Source organism: Xiphophorus hellerii, chromosome 14, assembly GCF_003331165.1.
Source record: "Xiphophorus hellerii strain 12219 chromosome 14, Xiphophorus_hellerii-4.1, whole genome shotgun sequence".
In the NCBI taxonomy this organism is placed as follows: domain Eukaryota; kingdom Metazoa; phylum Chordata; class Actinopteri; order Cyprinodontiformes; family Poeciliidae; genus Xiphophorus; species Xiphophorus hellerii.
This window is the reverse complement of record NC_045685.1, coordinates 28,157,627-28,178,245: the sequence shown is the minus strand read 5'-3', so window position 1 is coordinate 28,178,245 and position 20,619 is coordinate 28,157,627. Positions and strand designations below refer to the sequence as shown.

Below are 20,619 nucleotides of genomic sequence, written 5' to 3'. Positions count from 1 at the left end.
CCTAAGAACAGCTGGAAAAGGCATAATGGAGAAGCATTGTTGTGACGATGAACTGAAGTGTTGGAAAGATTAGGAGCTTCTTAAAGGGACAGAGGCCAATTTCAAGGCTTCAAATTACAAACTCAAATTTCTTTTAAGGTCATTTTATATACAAATCATTTTTATAACAACTGAAGGTAAAAATTACTTGATTTTTAAAATTTTGTCTTTTTTTGTCTTTAGACTGAATTGGACTCAATCCTGTATGAATGAGAGCAAAAACCTTCTGGTGGCTTTTTGTTCAGGTTTTCTCAGTTATAGTGACAGAGCAGCTCAGCAGAATCATCAGATGATCATCTTCATGTTCATTTATGATTTTACAAACTGAGAATATTACCAAACTGGACTTTCTGTCAGTTTATGATTGAATTAATTCTCATTTAAATGAATTTAGAAACCAGAGACCGGTGATAAAAATGATGTTATAATTATCATAAATAATAAAACTGATGTCTGTAAGTTCAATATTCTCAGCACTTCCAGAGCTGAAGGGAAAGAGGAGAAAATTTAACATTTAAAGATGATCTAATCTTAAACTAAACATGACAATATTTTAGATAAGATCAGATTTATTGTCATTGTCATCAACAGATTACAACAGATTGAGATTTGCTCGACTCGAGTTAAGATGCAGGTTATGTGTATATACATAATATACAAAGATAAAGAAATAAATAGTACAAAATGAGAAATAAATAGACATCAGAAGATGGTTGCAGCGCCTGGAGGTGTCGCAACAGAATTTACATTTTTAACAAAGTGGTGTCAAGAGCAGAAGTTCTTATGCCTTTGAATTTAGTGCCATGATTGCCATCGGGTAAAAACTGTTTTTTAGGCGATTTGTCCTGGTTTTTATTGCTCTGTATCTCTTGCCTGATGGCAGCAGCTGGAAGAGACCATGGCCAGGGTGTGAAGAGTCATTTAAAATGTCCAAAACTTTCTTGTGGAGCCTGGAAGTGTAAATCTGTTCCATAGTGGGGAGGGGGCAGCCTATGGTTCTCTCTGCTGCCCTAACAACCCTCTGGAGCGCCTTCTTGTCCGCGGATGTGCTGCTGCAGTACCAGACACACAGACCGTACGTGAGCACGCTCTCTATGGAGCAGTGATAGAAGGCCTGCAGCAGGTCTGAGGGGAGACGGTTCTTCTTGAGTATTCTCAGAAAGTACAGTCTCTGCTGTGCCTTCTTCAACAGCTCCTTGGTGTTGGTTCTCCAGGTTAGCTTGTCCTCCAACTCCATGCCCAGAAACCTGAACACTGGGACCCTCTCCACACAGGTCCCACTGATGGTGAGAGGCTGGATGTCCGTTTTGTTCTTCCTGAAGTCGATCACCAGCTCCTTTGTTTTGGAGGTGTTGAGGAGCAGGTTATTGACTTTGCACCACTCTGACAGCCGCTCCACCTCATCCCTGTACTCCAGCTCCCCCTTCCCGCCTGAGATGAGACCAACAACAGTCGTGTCATCTGCAAACTTTATGATCTTGTTGCTGAGGTGGTTGGAGACACAGTCATGAGTGTAGAGGGTGTAGAGAAGTGGGCTGAGCACGCAACCCTGTGGCGATCCGGTGTTCAGGCTCAGAGCAGTGGAGGTGTGGGGGCCCAGTCTGACCCTCTGGGAGCGACCTGTTAGGAAGTCCAGGATCCAACTGCAGGTGGCTGATGGGAGCCCAAGGTTTGCTAGCTTGGACACCAGACGTTGGGGAAGTATGGTATTAAATGCTGAGCTGAAGTCCACAAAGAGCATTCTGACGTAGCTGCCCTGCTTCTCTAAGTGGGTCAGGGCAGCATGAAGTGCAGTGGATACAGCGTCCTCTGTGGACCTCTTTGCTTTGTAGGCAAATTGGAGAGGGTCCAGCTCAGCAGGCAGGCCAGCGAGGATGTGACTCCGCACCAGTCTCTCCAAGCACTTCATGGTGATCGGTGTGAGTGCCACTGGACGGTAGTCGTTCAGGGTGTTGATGTTGGTTCTTTTCGGCAGGGGGACAATGGTAGAGGACTTTAGGCAGGGAGGGACAGTGGCTTGAGACAGGGACTGGTTAAAAATCTTTGTGAAGATTCCAGCCAGTTGGTCTGCACAGTCTTTAAGCACCCGTCCCGACACACCGTCAGGTCCCGCAGCCTTCCTTGGGTTCACCTTCCTCATTACCTGCCTCACCTCACACTCCTCTACTGTGAGAGCAGAGCTGCTGTGGACAGGCAGCTGTGATGGAGCTGTGGTAGGTGTCGCCTCAAAGCGGGCAAAGAAGATATTCATCTCCTCTGCCAGGGAAGTGGTTCCCTCCGTGCATGGCTGGTTGCTGGATCTGTATCTTGTAATGTGCTGGACACCCTGCCACACCTGCCTGGTGTTGTTGCTCCTGAGCTGCTTCTCTATTCTCCCTCTGTATGATGCCTTAGCTTGGCAGATGCCTCTTCTCAGGTTGGCTCTGGCAGAACTGTAGAGTGCTTTGTCCCCAGACCTGAAAGCAGCGTTCCTGGCTTTCAAGAGGCCCCGGACCTCCTTAGTCATCCAGGGTTTCCTATTCGGATAGATCCTCATGAGTCTGTTCCTGGTGACATTGTCCGTGCAGAACCTGATGTAGTCCAAGACTGCTGAGGTGTAGTTCTCCAGGTCCTGATGTGCAAAAACCTCCCAGTCAGTTCTCTGGAAGCAGTCCTGTAGTTGGTGAGAGGCATCCTCAGGCCAGATGGTGACAGTCCGGGTTGTACTGGGGACACGTTTCCTCAGGGGGGTGTAAGCAGGGATCAGTAGCAGGGACACGTGATCAGACTGGCCAAGGTGTGCTAAGGGTTTAGCCCTGTATGCTTGTCTGATGTTTGTGTCCAGCTTGTCCAGAGTTTTATCACCCCTGGTTGTGCACTTTACGTGTTGATGGAATTTGGAGAGGACTGATTTCAGATCAGCATGATTAAAGTCCCCAGAGACGATGTGAACTGGTTCTGGTAGTTGCTGATAGTATCATGCAGGAGTCCCACGGCCGAGCTAGCGTTAGCATCCGGTGCTATGTAAACCTATCGGGGTCTGCGTTTAATTGTGATGAACTCCACTTTAAATATGTTAAAGTTAATAAAACTGCATGTTTAGTGTTTTTATCCTAAAGCTGAACTTTCAATTAAAATACTTTATACAACAAACTCAGTTAAACTAATAACTAATAAAAATGGAAGAATAACAAAGAGAAATAAAACTATCAAAAAGTAAAACAGTAAGAAGGAAAAATGAGAAGTAGAACAAATAACTAATAAAATAATGAAAGTATTTTAAAAATAAGTATAAATATGTTTGTTTCAGAACCAGGTTGTTTAAACTTTGGTCAAATTAGCTTTAAGATTCATTTTATTCTGAAAAAAGAACAATAAGTAGAAGTTCAGATTAAAATGCAAAGCAGAAGATAAAAATATTCTAATAAAGATTAATTTAAAAAATATCTTAATAAGAAGCAAAGATTTTGCCTTTAACTCTTTATTTTGTGTGAAGCTGTGAGTCAGTTCTATTTATTTATACATCTGCATTTAATGACGGTCGACAGTTTAGTAATATTCAGCTTCTATGCAGCACAGATCTGGAACAAACTTCTGTAAAAATGTAAAACAGCCGAAACACTGAGAGCCTTTAAATCTGGAAAAACAAACTGAAACATCAAGAAGGAAAAATGGATCAACATTTTATATGTTTCTATGATGTAAAGCATTTTGAACGACCTGAAGCTGAAAAGTGATACAAATAAAATCTGATTGATTGATTGATTGATTGATTGATTGATTGATTGATTGATTGATTGTTGCATTTTTTTAAGCCTCTTATTGTTAATTTTTCAGGAAGCGATCCGTCTGCAGTCGTTTCCACGGTGACGACAGATGAAGTCAGTTATGGGCAGATAATCATCAGAGAAACCAGGAAAAGAGGTAAAACTTCTCTAAATACATAACTGAGCACAAATTAATCTTCTTATTCTGATCTTTAATCTGAAATGGAAAAAATCAGAAAATATTGATGTTGAATAAAACTAGATTCACTCAGAAAAATAAATTATTTTATGTAGATTTATGAAGCCTGCTGCTTTCTATTACAAAATAAAAGCATTGTGCTCCTGATTTCTGCTCTTATTACTAATAATAAATAAAGGCATAAGCTTTAAAATAAATATTTGCATCAAAACAACTTGAACTGAAGCTCCAACAAGCAACAGCTTGAAAATAAATAAATCATTTATTCTGGAAAGTTCATGAAAAAATCTACAAATTTACCAAAATGAAGCTAAAAAACCTGATGAGATGATTATAGATTAAGTTTCAGTTCATTTATTCATATCATATATTAAAGTGATAACATGTTTCTGTGGTCCTTTAAATAAACTGAATTATTTTATTTCAGTTCAATCACATGAACTCTGAATCGTTTCCATTCCAGTCGATTCTCATTATGAACCAAACAGTTCAGGTTCATTTCGGTTTATTTTTGATTTGATTTCATGTTTTTCTTTTCAGATTATAAACCAGAACCAAAAGTAGTTTATTCCACCCTGAGGTAATCCTCCAGGTCCAGCAGGAACCTCCAGCGGCCTAGTTAAAGCCCAGAATGATCGATCGACTCCTGGTGAATATTTATCTGTCTGTAGAACCAAATGAATGTATTTAATGTTTCAGTCTCATGTTTTCAGTAATTCACTGTTTTTATTTGAAATGTCTGAACCGTTAAAACCTCAAAGCCTGTTGAACCAGTTTAACCAGTTTAACCAGTTTAACCAGTTTAACCTGCGATTCTGCAGCTTGTTGCAAACAAACATGATGTTCCTGCCTGCCTGTCTGTCTGTCTGCCTGTCTGTCTGTCTGTCTGTCTGTCTGTCTGTCTGTCTGTCTGTCTGTCTGTCTGTCTGTCTGTCTGCGGTTCACCAGTGGAAACTTTTATTCACAGCAGCAGGTGAGAAAAACTGAACCAGAACCGCAGAACAAACCTGTTAAAACTAAAAAAATCCCCCAGTGTGTGAAAGTAAAGCTGATCCTTCAGGTTGTTTATTGATTTAATATTTAAAGAATCTGTGATAAACTGCAGTTAAAGTTAAATTAAGAGTCTGTGGATTCAGAACATCAATATTAGATAAATAATCTGGGAGTTTTATTTCTGTTAGTTGGTCCAGTTGGTTCTGGTTGGTTCTTCACTTTTATTTTTGTTTGTCTTAATTTGTTATATTAAACAATAAACCACAAGAATTTTTTTTTGAAAATGTATTTTAGTTGTAAAATGTGTGAAATGTCCCTTTAAAATAATCAATTATGAATCAATAATCACAAAATGCAGCAGCTGAAAAATGACCTACATTTATTTTGAACAATTTTATGTTTTATTATTGAATAATAATTAAGTGGAAGGAGAATTAAAATGTTTTTATAAATAATCTGAAAAGTGTGGCATGTATCTTCATTTTCCTCTGATATTCCTGAATAAAATCCAGTCCAAACAGCAAGAAGTCATTTTATTCGTCTTTATGACTTTAATCTGAGTCCAGATGTTCAGTTTCTGGTTTCACCAGTTTGTTGGAGAAAAACCAGAAACATCTTCATGATGGAGGAAAACATTAAAGTTATGACTTTTCTTTAATCTACTCTGGATTATCTAAGAATCTTTTCTGATTTTTAACTAAATTTAACTAAATTATATTTTGACTTGCAGTGAAAATCATCCAAACAGCTTCAGATAAACAGCAGAGCAAGATGTCAGCAACAGTCCAGGTTTCAGTAACAATCTAAGTGTTAAATAGTTTAATGGTGGGAGGAACTAAAGGACGTGTCAAAGGTCAAAGGTCAGATATGATGTGTTCCTATGCAGCTCAGCTTTGGTGTTTCCTCTGCTAAAGTTTCTGAATGGCATCAAGATTTTTATGAAAATATTTGATTTAAAAATGGAAAATAGAAAATAAAATGGCAGAAAATCAACATTTATGCAAAAGTGAATCATAATAATAATTGATTAGAAGTTAAAATATTTTCATATTCATTGAGTCGGAACCAACCCAAACAGCAGAGCAGCTGTTTATTTCTGTTTATATCAAGAAAAAATAAACATAAAAAATAAAAATTCACTTTGTGTTTTTACTTATTGTTAAAAATATTTTCCAAAATGTGAATTTTTGAAACAATGCCAGCAGTTCAGCAGAAGAGACGGCAGCAGGTTTGGACAGGAAGTGATGTCATTAATCATGTGGCCTCGTTTCAAGCTTCATCTGAAGCTCCTGCTAACAGGAAGGCTAATGGTTAGCAGCGATGCTAAGTTAGCATAAAACATATTAGAAAAAACGAAATAATAAAACATAAGATGGATCAGAACCAGACGGAACATCTGTGATGATGATGATGATCTGTGATGAAGGACATCTGACCAGTCCCAGTGGGTCTGGACTCCAGTTCTCCCAGTGACTCTGCGTGGATCAGACTGGAGGATTTGACTGGCTTAGATCCAGTTGGTTTCCTCTGAGCTCCAGCTGCAGCTTTAAGAGTCCTTCATGTTTTCACCATCAACCATCAGTGAGTTAAAGACATCATGTCTGATCAACCAGAGGATCAATAATCCATCAATAAACCTGCTGAGACAAACATCTTTTATCATCATGAAGATTTTTAGAACATTTAAAATGTTTCAACTTTCCTGAAGTTCAGCAGAATGAAAAGATAAAAGGCTGAGATTTCTACAGACGATCCAGGTTCTGCTGCCACCTGGTGGACAAATACTGTAGGCTCTGCTGCCACCTGGTGGACAAATACTGCAGGTTCTGCTGCCACCTGGTGGACAAATACTGCAGGTTCTGCTGCCACCTAGTGGACAAATACTGCAGGTTCTGCTGCCACCTGGTGGACAAATACTGCAGGCTCTGCTGCCACCTGGTGGACAAATACTGCAGGTTCTGCTGCCACCTGGTGGACAAATACTGCAGGTTCTGCTGCCACCTGGTGGACAAATACTGCAGGTTCTGCTGCCACCTGGTGGACAAATACTGCAGGTTCTGCTGCCACCTGGTGGACAAATACTGCAGGTTCTGCTGCCACCTGGTGGACAAATACTGCAGGTTCTGCTGCCACCTGGTGGACAAATACTGCAGGTTCTGCTGCCACCTGGTGGACAAATACTGCAGCTAAACATCCTGGAAATCTACAAAGTAAAATATTCAACTTTGCTCTTTCTCCCATTTATTTTAGTAAATTATCAAAAAGTTGAAACATAAAGTTCATCAAAACTTTTAGGAAAAAACAATAAGTTCCCTCAAAAAGTTCAGCTCTTCATTCTGACCTTGACCAGTCAGACTAAACCAGGGGTTTCCTACTCCAGTCCCCAGGGGCCAGACTCACCTGCAGCAGGATGCAGCCGGACTCCTCCTCTGTGTTCTGGTCCATTAATCTCAAACTGAACCTGCATTCATTGAAGTCCAGAATCCTCTGACTTTAAGATGTGTCTCTGTTCCTCCACACTGAAATGAAATGATTAAAGTTTCATCAGTCCAGCTCTATAGATCTATACTGGGAGTTCATACTGGATCCAGCTGAAGCAGAGAGACTTAAAGCTGCAGGACTGGAGCTGCAGGAAGACGAGCTCCCCCTAGTGGACAGATGGATGAGTGACTGTTTAAAATGTGTGAAGGTTGGAATAAAAGACAAACTGAGTTTTAAAAAATCTCCACTTTGGAAAGATTTAATTCCTCCTCGTTCAGAAAACATCAGAACCAATCGGACCTCTAATCCTGGCTCAGTTAGTTTTCTGGACTCTGGAGGAGGGTTCTGGTTCCAGGAGGTTCAGTGGACCAGAATATGTGCTCTGTGGTCCAGTTACACCTTCTGGGTCAAAGGTCACCAACCAGGATCTGCTGTTTAAACACTTGACCTCTCCTCCTGTTCTGCTGATGAGGAGAAAAACCCACCGACCCGGTCCGGTCCACCTCCCAGTACCACCACTCACTCATCAGCTCTGTTTACTGAAAATGATCTTAATTAAACACCAATTAGATGCAAATAACATTTGTAGAATATAAACTAAAACATTTAGGTAAGATGAACCAAAGTCATTCAGAGCTTTAGAAACAGATGATTGGACCGTTGGTGTGACATCATCCAGCTTCAGTTACATCAGAAACCAGTTCAGCCCTGATAGTTTTTACATTTCCCAGTTTGATGCAGAAACTTTTCTCTGGAAGCTCAAACCATCTGAGATCCACTAGAACTACAGAGCGCAGTGTTCACCTCTGGCCACAAGGTGGCAGCATCGTTACATGGGAAGACTCCAGCAGCGGGATCCACTTACATGACGTCACATGTTTACTACTTTCTAATAATCTGGATCTGGATCCGACAGGAAACAGAATGTAAATAATAAATGTTTACATCAGTTTTCTAGAATCCAGTTTAAAGTTTCTGACTTCCTGTTTGCTTCCGGCTCCAGTTTCTGATCCAAACTGGTTCCAGTGACGTCAACATGAACAGATTCCAGTTGGTTGTTTTTTCTGCTTCCAGATTCAACAGATCAGATGAAGAAACTTTATAAATAAACTCAGTCACACCCAGCAGCTCAGTTTCACTTCTGCTGAAGTCACGTGATTTACAAGAAGAGCAGAACCCGGACATGCGCAGTGAGCTCCTCAGAGATCTGGGCGCTGTCCGTCTTTATGTCCTAATTAAAGTCTGAAGATCTCTGGTGGATTTTAAAGGAGGTTCATGTTGGATCAGATTCCAGTTTGTTGCTTGATGCAGATGTTGTTCTCTGTGTTTCTATGGAAACCAGAGACAGATGTTCATATCTTACTGTGACGTCATGGTTGTTTTCAGCTCCGACAGGGCGAGTCCGGTATGGCAAGCCGTTTTATCACAGAATCAGTTTCCTCTGACTTTTCTTAGAGATGTAAAAACGGATGTGTGGCCTTTGCTGCAGGAAACGGCTTGAACTTGTTGGATCCATTTTCTGCTTCATGTTTGTTTCTGCTGACAGGTTTTAGCTTAGAAATTAATAAAGTTTTTCAGTGACAGGATGGGATTAAAACTATCACTCTTTTTCATTTTACACCTAAAAACAAACATTTTGTAACCATGTACAGAACCTGTGGTGATTCTGCTGATTCCTGTTTTTATAGATAAATATTTTAATCAATTTAAACAAATCTAAACATTTTCAGGTCTCACATCTAAAGTGATTCAGTTTTACATTCTGATCTGATAACTGCAGCAGGAATGTAAAGGTCCAACCTGGAAACATCAGGAAGTTAAACTGACCTGATTTTAGCTGGAAAACAGTTTTACTGATTCAGGTTCACATGGAGGAACAGAGAGACTCACCTGATCAGAACTGGTCCAGTCGGGTCTCTGATACCGACATCTCCCACACTCATTGAAGGCAGCACTGACATAAGCAACGTAAGGTGCAGCCAGGATGTGAAACTCTGTTAAGCTAGCAGCAAGTCTGTAAGGTCAAAGGTCAAGTACAGCCTGGTGTCAGAACATGAAGATCTGATTAATTCAACCAGGAAATTATTTTAGTTTCATTGTTGATAGTTTGGATAAAGAGTTTTAATTTTTATTGTCAATTATTGATTCAGTTATAAACCAGTTTAACAAAGTAAATTAATGTTATTTTAAATGTTTTGACCTTTGACCTCTGTGTCCTGTTGTTTCCTCTCCTGCAGATCAGATCATCAGTCTGCCATGTGGAGCAGAGAATGGATCTGTTTCAGCAGAACTGATCTGGAGTCGGATCCGGTTCTTCTCTACAGGAACAGGAAGATCGACCCGAAACCCGGTTCCATCTGTAGAACCGGTTCCGTCTGTAGAACTGGTTCCGTCTGTAGAACCGGTTCCATCTTTAGAACCGGCTGCAGGATCAGACCAACAACATGGTGTTGGTCTGGTGTATTGATTTGTTCAGACCATAAATGATCCCAGGCAGAGATCCAGTCTGAACTTTGACCCCTGAAAGATTTAAATGTATATTTTAATATATTTGAACATTTGTTTATTTCTATTAAATGTTTTACTTTAATGTTTCTCCTTTAATTTTGTATAAAATGTTTTGTGTTGCTGTTTCATAAATGATGTTTTCTAAATAAAGATGTTTTTCCTAAAATGTGTTTTTTTTAACATAATCTGCATGATGGATGTTTATTGATACTAAACTCTAAATTAATATAAAGTTTTCATTTGGCTGTAATTATTGTCACTGTGAAGCTCCAGGATGTTTATTGTGTTTCACTGTTTGCAGCTGGATGGAAACAGAGACAATGAAGATTGGTTCCTGCAGAAGAGAGTAAAATGTGTTGTTTGGTGTTGGAGCTTAAAGTTGGAGCTGATTATGAACGTTGAGCAGAAACGTCACCGAGAAACACAAAACTCCTAAATATGAAGATACTAAAGCAGCCAGACTGGAGGAAAACGTCTCCAGCTTCAGTTCAACCTGGGACAGTTTGACTTTGGCCTGGAGAGACCAGAGGGAACGACTTTCTGGGAACGTTTTCATCACAAGGATGCAGCAGCAAGAGCTGATTTGAATAAATATGAGAAAGTCTGAAGTTTGTGTGAAAACAGAATCAGCCTGAAATCAACAGAACTAATAAAGTGTTAGAGATATTTTTACTCTGCAGTTTAAAATGGGATGAAAAGTCAAGAAAATGATTTAAGAACCTGATTTAAAAGAGTCACTGCAAGACGATCCTGGAAAAATTAAATAAAAATGAATTCAAACACAAAACAGAAGGAAGTTTTTAGTTTATTATCACGTTTTATTGTTATTAAGCACATCTTGGCATTTTAGCAAACATGTTTAACAAAACCTGGCAGAAACAAATAAATTCACCTGAAAATGAGTTTAAAAACTAAAACTGGCATTTAAAGAAAAAAATGAAAAAGTATCAAACTGACTGAGTTTCTGTTTGAGGATTAAATTTTTGGAAAATCTGGATTTTTTTTGTTTTTCTGTAGTTCAGAGTGAAATCAGGACCAACCAGGATGTTTTAGTTTGGATTCAGGTCGACTCCCTGAAGGGACGAAATAAATCAGTAAAGAAAACAAAGTTTTGAAAATATTTTCTGTTTTCATTTTAAACTAAAAAAATCTATAAAATCTGGAAACTGATTTGGTCTGAAAATAAAACGTTATTTTCCAGCCAAATTAATATAAACTCTGTATATCCATGGATTCCAGCAAGTGAAATAGATATTTATGTTTAAATAAATATTGATTAATCTTCAGTACCAATCAGTTCATCTGTTATTAGGGATCAATAATTCAAATGATTATCAATTTGATTCTGCAGATTCAGGAAACATCCAGATTTAAAATAAAAAATCTTTTTTCATCCTGACTGAAAATAAAACCAGCAGAGAAAAACTCAGAAACCAGAGAATCAGATTCATTCAGCCTTAAAGCGCCGAGAAAATGTAAAATAAATCTAAAAATTCATAAGAAATAAAAAATACAAGCATGAAATATCATTATAGTAGATATACAAGCATAGAATATGAACACTGTAAATAGTAACATGTATAGAAAAACTCATTCTAGAGCTTCAGCTGATGTCTGACTAAATATATTGATTAATATATTAGTGATCAAATTATTTCATGATCTTTTGGTAATAAATTATATCTTCATTCTGGAGGTTTAAAATTCAAAGTTTTGTCTTTAAATTCACATTAACATGAAAGCAAAATGTAACAAATGGATAAAATATATTTCAGTCAGAAATTAAAACATTTAGTGATCAGAAATCTGGAACTATGTTCAAATTCTGTATTTTATAAAATAACAGTTTATGGTGTTAGTAGGTTTTCACTTTTACAATCAAATTCTGTGTAAAATAAAAAAGTGAAATAAAGAAGCTTCTATTATTTATAATGAAAACATTAATAAGGCAGGATTCATATAGAAACCAGATGGACACTTTAGGATGTTTGTCAGAGTTAGATTATAATCCAGGACTAGAATAATCTGCATTATAATGTAATAAAGATTAATAAATGCAATAAGTGTAACTGGACTTTACATGAACCATAAAGGAACAAAATATTTCCAGGTTTTCTTTGGTGCAACAATTTCTCTGCCAGTCATTTTATCTGAGCTGATTCCTGAAATATCAGCCGATATTTAGACATGAAGACGATTTTCTCTTCCTCAGCGAAGGTCTAGAAATCAGAGAGACGTCTGACTGGCAGACCGGCCCACCGGGTCAGAACTCAATGTTTGCAGTCAGTCTGTTGGCAACTCAGCAACTTTCTCCTGATATGTAGCAACATTTCAGAAAAAAAGGCCAAAATTAAAACCAGCAGGTCAAATTTTAAAGATTTATAATCGGCCAGAAAATTACAATCAGTGCAGCTCTAAACTAAAGATCCAAATTCTGGACTGGAAGCAAAAAATTCTGAGATTTTTGGGTTTGAAGAGAAAATGATGAAGATGATGGAGATGATGATGAGGTCCTGGGTCAAACTGAACTGTTCTCCTCCCTGATGGATCCAAACCAGTTCCAGTTCCAGTCATGAACTGGTTCCTTCAGATCTTCATTCTGTCATCAATAATCAATAGTGATCAATAAGAGGCTGCAGACTGGACCAGAGGACCAGGAAGTGTCCCTCTGTTGGTCCATCAGAACCTTCACTGAGATCGGCTCTGATCCAAAGTCTGGCTGGATCAATAATCAGAGATTGATCAACCTGATCAGACTAATTGATCACCCAGTAGAGGCTGATCAATAGAGTTGCTTCCGGTCCTGGTGTCCTCTGGTTGGACCCGGTCTGTCCCTGCTGAGGAGACAGAGGACAGTTAGAGACAATCCAGCAGCATCAGGATCAACCAGATGTTGGTCAATGACTCCATGAATCTGAACTCATCCAGTCCTCAGACTGCAGAGCTTTTCTCTCTACATTCATTCATTCATTCATTCATTCACCCAATGAAGTGCTGAGCTACTGCAGTAGCTACAGCTGCTCTGGTAGCTACAACACATTAGCATCAGTCTGACAGAGCATAGTGGAGAACGGTCTAGTCAAAGGACAACAGCTGAGACAGACTGAGCCGGATTAGAACTGGCAACCCGTCAATTACAGAACAAAGCCCAACTATTGAGTATTGATCAATGCTGCTTATTGATCAGAGCCTGAAGTCCTGATTAAATCCTGATTCATGGTGAACCTCCTCAGTGAGGTGGAGGATTTATTCTGTCTGGGTGGAGAAGGATGGAGGCAGAACTTCCCAGAACCTGATGATTCTCTCTCTACCTTCCTGGTTGTCCTTCCAGCTGCTCTCTCTCCTCTTTTTACCATTTTCTTTCCTTTGGTTCATCTCTTCCAACTACCAGAACCAGAACCAGAACCAGAAGGTTCTTCTGGGAGAACCAACCAGAACCAACTTGGACCTCTTCCTCCTGCTCTGCTTCCTCATCTTCATCACATTGACCTTTGACCTTCTAATCAGAAAACCATCACTATTGATTAGAACCAATCAGCTGATTGGAAAAATACATTTAAACCACTGACCTTTGACCCAGAGATGAATTTGTTTCTTCATCAGCATGTCTCCGTCTCTCTTGGAGACACAGCAGGTGTAGATCCCTTCGTCTCTCCTAGTGGGCCATTTCAGAGTCAGACTGAGGTCTTTAGTCTTCAGCAGGTTTTCATCCATCTTGGTTCTGGTTCTGTAGAACTCGTCCTGTTCTCCAGGCTGATCAGAACCGTTCGGATACACATGGACCGTCCTGTCGTCTTTGTCCTTCCACTCCACCTTAACGTCTCCATCCAGATCCTCTATGATTCTCCAGGGCAGCAGGACAGACTCCGCCCCTGTTTCCACCTCCATCTGTAGGACTGAGAGACAACAGAGGACAAGATGAGTTGGACAGACAGCAGCAGCTCTGAGGACATTTCCTCTGACTGGATGAAGGTCCAACATGTTGGACTGGTTCCAGTCTAAAGGTGTCCCATGTCTCCACTGGTGTCTCTGCTGTGTCCAACCAGCAGCAGGTGGACAGAATGTCCTCAGTGAGGACAGCAGGAAGCTGCAGACTGTCCCCAGCAGCAGTTGGACTCTGTGTCCAGCTGCTTCTGTCCATCATTCGTCTCCAGTTGGACTCAGACTGGCAGAAAGACGAGGACACGTCTCCATGGAGACCAGCAGAGGACAGGAAGCAGAACTTCAGGACTTCCTGTCCTCTGTTGGAGACAGAAGGTCCAGTTGGACTGAAGCCGGTTCTGTCTGGGTTCTGGTTCTGTCCCACATGAGGACGTTCTTCAGTCCACATGGACATGAAGCTCTGAGTTCTGGACGGGTTGATGGAGCTACTGGACCTGCTGGTTCTGGAGCTGAGCAGAGATCCAGAACCTACACCTGGACCTGGAGGTTCTGGACCTCTGATGCCTGGTTCTGAAGGGATCCAGGGTTCTGAAGAAGGTCATGGGTTAAATGGTTCAGAACCAGAACCAGCTAAATGTCAATGTCAACTGGTCAATGAGAACCGACCAGAACCAGAACCGATCCAGTTCAAACAGAGAGAAAAGATGAAACTGGTTCTGATCCAAACAGTTCCTCTCTTTCGGCTCTAAAAGTACATCTATACCACTGACCTGTGACCTGTAGCCTGACGTCTTTCTCCATCAGTTTTTCTCCCTTCCTGTTGTAGACTCTGCAGGTGTAGGTCCCTCTGTCTCCACCAGTGGGCCATTTCAGAGTCAGACTGAGGTCTTTCTTCTTCAGCAGGTTTTCATCCATCTTGGTTCTGTCTTTGTAGATCAGGTTCTGTTCTCCAGGCTGATCAGAACCGTTCTGATACACATGGACCGTCTTGTTGTATTTGCCCTTCCACTCCACCTTAACGTCTCCATCCAGATTCTCTCTGGTTCTGCAGGGCAGCAGGACAGACTCCACCCCTGATTCCACCTCCACACGTTCTGGGACTGAGAGACAACAGAGGACAAGATGAGTTGGACAGACAGCAGCAGCTCTGAGGACATTTCCTCCGACTGGATGAAGGTCCAACATGTTGGACTGGTTCCAGTCTAAATGTGTCCCATGTCTCCACTGGTGTCTCTGCTGTGTCCAACCAGCAGCAGGTGGACAGAATGTCCTCAGTGAGGACAGCAGGAAGCTACAGACTGTCCCCAGCAGCAGATGGACTCTGGTCCCCGTCTGTCCTGGACCTCTTCCTCCTGCTCTGCTTCCTCATCTTCATCACTCATTACATCACATTGACCTTTGACCTTCTAATCAGACAACCATCTCTATTGATTAGAACCAATCAGCTGATTGGAAAAATACATTTAAACTACTGACCTTTGACAATGAGCCAAATTCGTCTCACCATCAGGATGTCTCCGTCTCTGTTATAGACTCTGCAGGTGAAGGTCCCTTCATCTCTCTGAAGGGGCCGACTCAGAGTCAGACTGAGGTTTTTATTCTCCAGCAGGTTTTCATCCATCTTGGTTCTGGTTCTGTAGAACTCGTCCTGTTCTCCAGGCTGATCAGAACCGTTCTGATACACATGGACCGTCTTGTTGTCTTTGTCCTTCCACTCCACCTTAACGTCTCCATCCAGATCCTCTGTGATTCTGCAGGGCAGCAGGACAGACTCCACCCCTGATTCCACCTCCACACGTTCTGGGACTGAGAGACAATAGAGGACCAGATGAGTTGGACAGACAGCAGCAGCTCTGAGGACATTTCCTCTGACTGGGTGAAGGTCCAACATGTTGAACTGGTTCCAGTCTAAAGGTGTCCCATGTCTCCACTGGTGTCTCTGCTGTGTCCAACCAGCAGCAGGTGGACAGAATGTCCTCAGTGAGGACAGCAGGAAGCTGCAGACTGTCCCCAGCAGCAGATGGACTCTGGTCCCCATCTGTCCTGGACCTCTTCCTCCTGCTCTGCTTCCTCATCTTCATCACTCATTACATCACATTGACCTTTGACCTTCTAATCAGACAACCATCTCTATTGATTAGAACCAATCAGCTGATTGGAAAAATACATTTAAACCACTGACCTTTGACCTGGAGATTAATTTGTTTCATCATCAGCTTGTCTCCGCCTCTGTAGACTCTGCAGGTGTAGATCCCTCCGTCTCTCCTAGTGGGCCGACTCAGAGTCAGACTGAGGTTTTTATTCTTCAGCAGGTTTTCATCCATCTTGGTTCTGGTTTTGTAGAACTCGTCCTGTTCTCCAGGCTGATCAGAACCGTTCTGATACACATGGACCGTCCTGTTGCCTCCATCCTTCCACTCCACCTTAACGTCTCCATCCAGATTCTCTGTGGTTCTGCAGGGCAGCAGGACAGACTCCTCCCCTGTTTCCACCATCACCTGTAGGGCTGAGAGACAACAGAGGACCAGATGAGTTGGACAGACAGCAGCAGCTCTGAGGACATTTCCTCTGACTGGGTGAAGGTCCAACATGTTGGACTGGTTCCAGTCTAAAGGTGTCCCATGTCTCCACTGGTGTCTCTGCTGTGTCCAACCAGCAGCAGGTGGACAGAATGTCCTCAGTGAGGACAGCAGGAAGCTGCAGACTGTCCCCAGCAGCAGATGGACTCTGTGTCCAGCTGCTTCTGTCCATCATTCGTCTCCAGTTGGACTCAGACTGGCAGAAAGACGAGGACACGTCTCCATGGAGACCAGCAGAGGACAGGAAGCAGAACTTCAGGACTTCCTGTCCTCTGTTGGAGACAGAAGGTCCAGTTGGACTGAAGCCGGTTCTGTCTGGGTTCTGGTTCTGTCCCACATGAGGACGTCCTTCAGTCCACATGGACATGAAGCTCTGAGTTCTGGACGGGTTGATGGAGCTACTGGACCTGCTGGTTCTGGAGCCGAGCAGAGATCCAGAACCTACACCTGGAGGTTCTGGACCTCTGATGCCTGGTTCTGAAGGGATCCAGGGTTCTGATGAAGGTCATGGGTTAAATGGTTCAGATCCAGAACCAGCTAAATGTCAATGTCAACTGGTCAATGAGAACCGACCAGAACCAGAACCGATCCAGTTCAAACAGAGAGAAAAGATGAAACTGGTTCTGATCCAAACAGTTCCTCTCTTTCGGCTCTAAAAGTACATTTATACCACTGACCTTTGACCTTTAGCCTGACGTCTTTCATCATCAGGACGTCTCCCTTCCTGTTATAAACTCTGCAGGTGAAGGTGTCCTCGTCTTCATCACTGGGCCGTCTCAGAGTCAGACTGAGGTCTCCAGTCTTCAGCAGGTTTTCATCCATCTTGGTTCTGGTTCTGTATTTCAGGTTCTGTTCTCCAGGCTGATCAGAACCATTCTGATACACATGGACCGTCCTGTTGTATTCGTCCTTCCACTCCACTTTATCCACACGCTGGAAGATTCTGTATTTACAGAACCACAGGCAGCGTGGGACTTTAAAGGGCAGCAGGACAAACTCCTCTCCTGATTCCACCTCCACCGGTTCTGAGGCTGAGAGACAACAGAGGACAAGATGAGTTGGACAGACAGCAGCAGCTCTGATGTCTCCTCCCTGTCTCTGTGCCTCCTGGACTCTCTAAGGACAGAGACATGTGTCCATGTCCCAAGTGGAACCAGCTGCTGCCTGCAGCAACACACCAAGTTCTGATCCATCCTCACCGACTCTTTAGTTTCTGTTTGTCCTCAAGCTGCTGACCCACAATGCACCAGGAGCTGCTGACCCACAATGCACCAGGAGCTGATGACCCACAATGCACCAGGAGCTGCTGACCCACAATGCACCAGGAGCTGCTGACCCACAATGCACCAGGAGCTGCTGACCCACAATGCACCAGGAGCTGCTGACCCACAATGCACCAGGAGCTGATGACCCACAATGCACCAGGAGCTGATGACCCACAATGCACCAGGAGCTGATGACCCACAATGCACCAGGAGCTGATGACCCACAATGCACCAGGAGCTGATGACCCACAATGCACCAGGAGCTGATGACCCACAATGCACCAGGAGCTGCTGGAATAGAGAATTAATCCTCTCTGATGAAATATTTCTACGTCTTCCATGTTTTTTCAGCAAACAGTTGAGACAGAGTCGTTTTACCTGCCATTCAAAGTATTTTAAAAGTTTGTCTGTTATTCTGCAGCTCATGTGACCAAACCAGCCGATGAGATGAAAAGTTAACATTGTCAACATTGTCTTCTACACAAGCTCTAGTTGGGAAACCCCAAGATCTCTGGGTCTCCTTAAAAGATAGAGTCTCTGAAAACATTTCTTAAAAATATAATCAGTGTTTTCAGCAAAGTTGACTGACTGTCCAGGAACGACCCAAATATTTAATATTAGCCTCAGTTTCAACAAGCTAATATTATTGAATATTATTCTCTCGATTGGCCATCGAGAGAAACAGGAATCAGGTAGTTTAATAAACTCTACATCCTTAAGAAAATGAAAAATTAAAAAATAATTAAGACTTTGTGCTATTCTGATTTAGTAATGTGATTATATTAGTTGTGTTACCACCCCCACGCCACTAGAGGCAGTATCAGGCCTGAAAAGATGCGACTAAGGAGCAGATTTAGGAGTACACAAAAAACTGCAGAATTAGTTAAAACTGTGAGCTGAGCTGAAGTAAATAAAAGAGAGAAGTTCAAATACATGCTGAGAGTGAAAATCCTTCCTAAAGGTGAAGATATATCACAGATTTAAAAATAAAATAAAAACTGAAGGCTGCGGACAATATAGGAAATAGCGCCCCCTTCACTTCCGGAGTGCAATGGTCCCATTTCCAAATAAGGTCTGAGACTGACAGCGGTCCGTCCCGCCCCTTCCTGTTTGCTGCCGCGAGGTTCTTCTCTTCAGTCCTGCTCTGGAGGAGAACAGACATTGACCAAAGGCATTATGGGTAATGCAGTTCTAGAGACTCACCTGGTCTCCAAAGGAACAAGTAATAAATTGCAGCAGCAACCTGAGCCAGAACCAGTAGAACCAGTAGAACCAGTAGAACTGTGGCCCAGGTTGGAAACGGTTCTGTGGAGACAAATGAAGACGGATGAGTTATAATAACAGAATATTTTCATAATCAGATGATTTTCCATTAAATCTGAGTTTCATTAACAGACAGGAAACCTGGTTGACTCAGAGTTTGACCACAAGAGATCTGATTGGTGGAGCTGGTTGCCCTGGTAACCAGAACATGATCTGATCAGTTCATCCTGATTCTGATTGGTTGATATTGATAGAAGGTCAGGATGAGGAGCTGATAGAACCAGAACCGGTTCTGGACTCAGCTGGTTCTGTCTAAATCAGATATTAAATCAGTGTTGATGTTCTGCACAGAAAGACTTTTATTCAAGATTATATTAATAAATATCAATAAATCAATAAATATTATATGAAACAAATAAATGTCCCCAGACATTTTTACCTCCAGCTGATGGCGCTGCTGTGATTTACTTGTGTCTGATTTTCACATATTTTATGTTTTATTGAGGGTTTTTGTACATATTTTGGCAGTGCTGTGATCATGTCAAAGCAGCAACTTTATTAAAAGTGTTTAATTGTCCGTCTGGATGCTGCAGCTTCCATGGAAAGACAAGGAAATATCGCTCTGATGTAATTACTAAAATCATGATGAACTCACTGTGTATCTCTCAGAAAAATGAACCAATTAAACAAAAAAATTAATAATAATCACTCCATGGATGATACCACAGAGAGCGTTCATTTTATAGTTAACATCGGTGCTGACAGTGATCCGGTATGAAACTGTATCACCACAGCACTTTTTAATTTAATCAGTATACTCCTCCATGGGCTGCCACCTTATCGTGGTGGAGGGGTTTGAGTGCCCCAATGATCCTAGGAGCTATGCTGTCTGGGGCTTCATGCCCCTGGTAGGGTCACCCAAGGCAGACAGGTCCTAGGTGAGGGACCAGACAAAGTGCAGCCCGAAGACCCCAATGACGGATAAAAACATTGGACTTGGTGTTCCCTCGCCCGGACGCGGGTCACCGGGGCCCCACTCTGGAGCCAGGCCTGGAGGGGGGGCACGATGGAGAGCGTCTGGTGGCCGGGCTTTTACCCATGGAGCCCGGCCGGGCTCAGCCCGAAGAGGAAACATGGGCCCCCCCTCCCATGGGCCCACCACCCGTGGGAGGGGCCAAAGGGGTCGGGTGCATTGTGTGATGGGTGGCGGCCAAGGGAGGGGACCCTGGCGGTCCGATCCTCGGTTCCAGAAACTGGCTCTTGGGACGTGGAATGTCACCTCTCTGGTGGGGAAGGAGCCGGAGCTAGTGCGTGAGGTCGAGAGGTTCCGGCTAGAAATAGTCGGTCTCACCTCGACGCATGGCTCTGGTTCTGGAACCAGTCTCCTTGAGAGGGGCTGGACATACTTCCACTCTGGAGTTGCCCAGGGAGAGAGACGTCGGGCAGGAGTGGGCATACTTGTTGCTCCCCATCTCGGCGCCTGTACGTTGGGGTTCACCCCGGTGAACGAGAGGGTAGCATCCCTCCGCCTACGGGTGGGGGGATGGGTTCTGACTGTCGTTTGTGCTTACGGGCCGAACGACAGTTCAGATTACCCACCCTTTTTGGAGTCCGTAGAGGGGGTACTGGAGAGTGCTCCTCCTGGGGACTCCCTTGTTCTGCTG

The 20,619-nt window shown here is 42.5% G+C and overlaps 2 protein-coding genes and 1 long non-coding RNA gene across 5 annotated transcripts in view; 1 reads left to right on the top strand and 2 right to left on the bottom strand.

The window, feature by feature from the left end:
* The window catches only part of LOC116732614 (high affinity immunoglobulin gamma Fc receptor I-like), a 75,594-nt gene extending 70,472 nt beyond the window's left edge, over positions 1–5,122 (top strand). For all 3 annotated transcript variants that reach the window (XM_032582937.1, XM_032582939.1, XM_032582938.1), the window contains 2 exons: positions 3,856–3,942; positions 4,525–5,122. In XM_032582937.1, coding sequence (XP_032438828.1) covers positions 3,856–3,942; positions 4,525–4,568 — 131 coding nt within the window. In that variant the 3' untranslated portion in view covers positions 4,569–5,122. The remainder of the gene's footprint in view (positions 1–3,855; positions 3,943–4,524) is intronic.
* The window catches only part of LOC116732561 (muscle M-line assembly protein unc-89-like), a 444,643-nt gene that overhangs the window by 404,991 nt on the left and 19,033 nt on the right, over positions 1–20,619 (bottom strand). Inside the window, exons 4-9 of the mRNA XM_032582829.1 lie at positions 18,896–18,997; positions 17,105–17,458; positions 16,031–16,354; positions 15,325–15,654; positions 14,619–14,948; positions 13,536–13,862 (exon numbers count right to left, since the gene is read on the bottom strand). Of these exons, the coding sequence (XP_032438720.1) occupies positions 13,536–13,862; positions 14,619–14,948; positions 15,325–15,654; positions 16,031–16,354; positions 17,105–17,458; positions 18,896–18,997 (1,767 nt within the window). The remainder of the gene's footprint in view (positions 1–13,535; positions 13,863–14,618; positions 14,949–15,324; positions 15,655–16,030; positions 16,355–17,104; positions 17,459–18,895; positions 18,998–20,619) is intronic.
* Positions 6,489–9,689, bottom strand: LOC116732675 (uncharacterized). The gene is made up of 3 exons (XR_004341843.1): positions 9,349–9,689; positions 7,378–7,496; positions 6,489–6,614 (listed from the first exon to the last, which is right to left on the bottom strand). It is a non-coding gene; the product is annotated as an uncharacterized LOC116732675 (long non-coding RNA).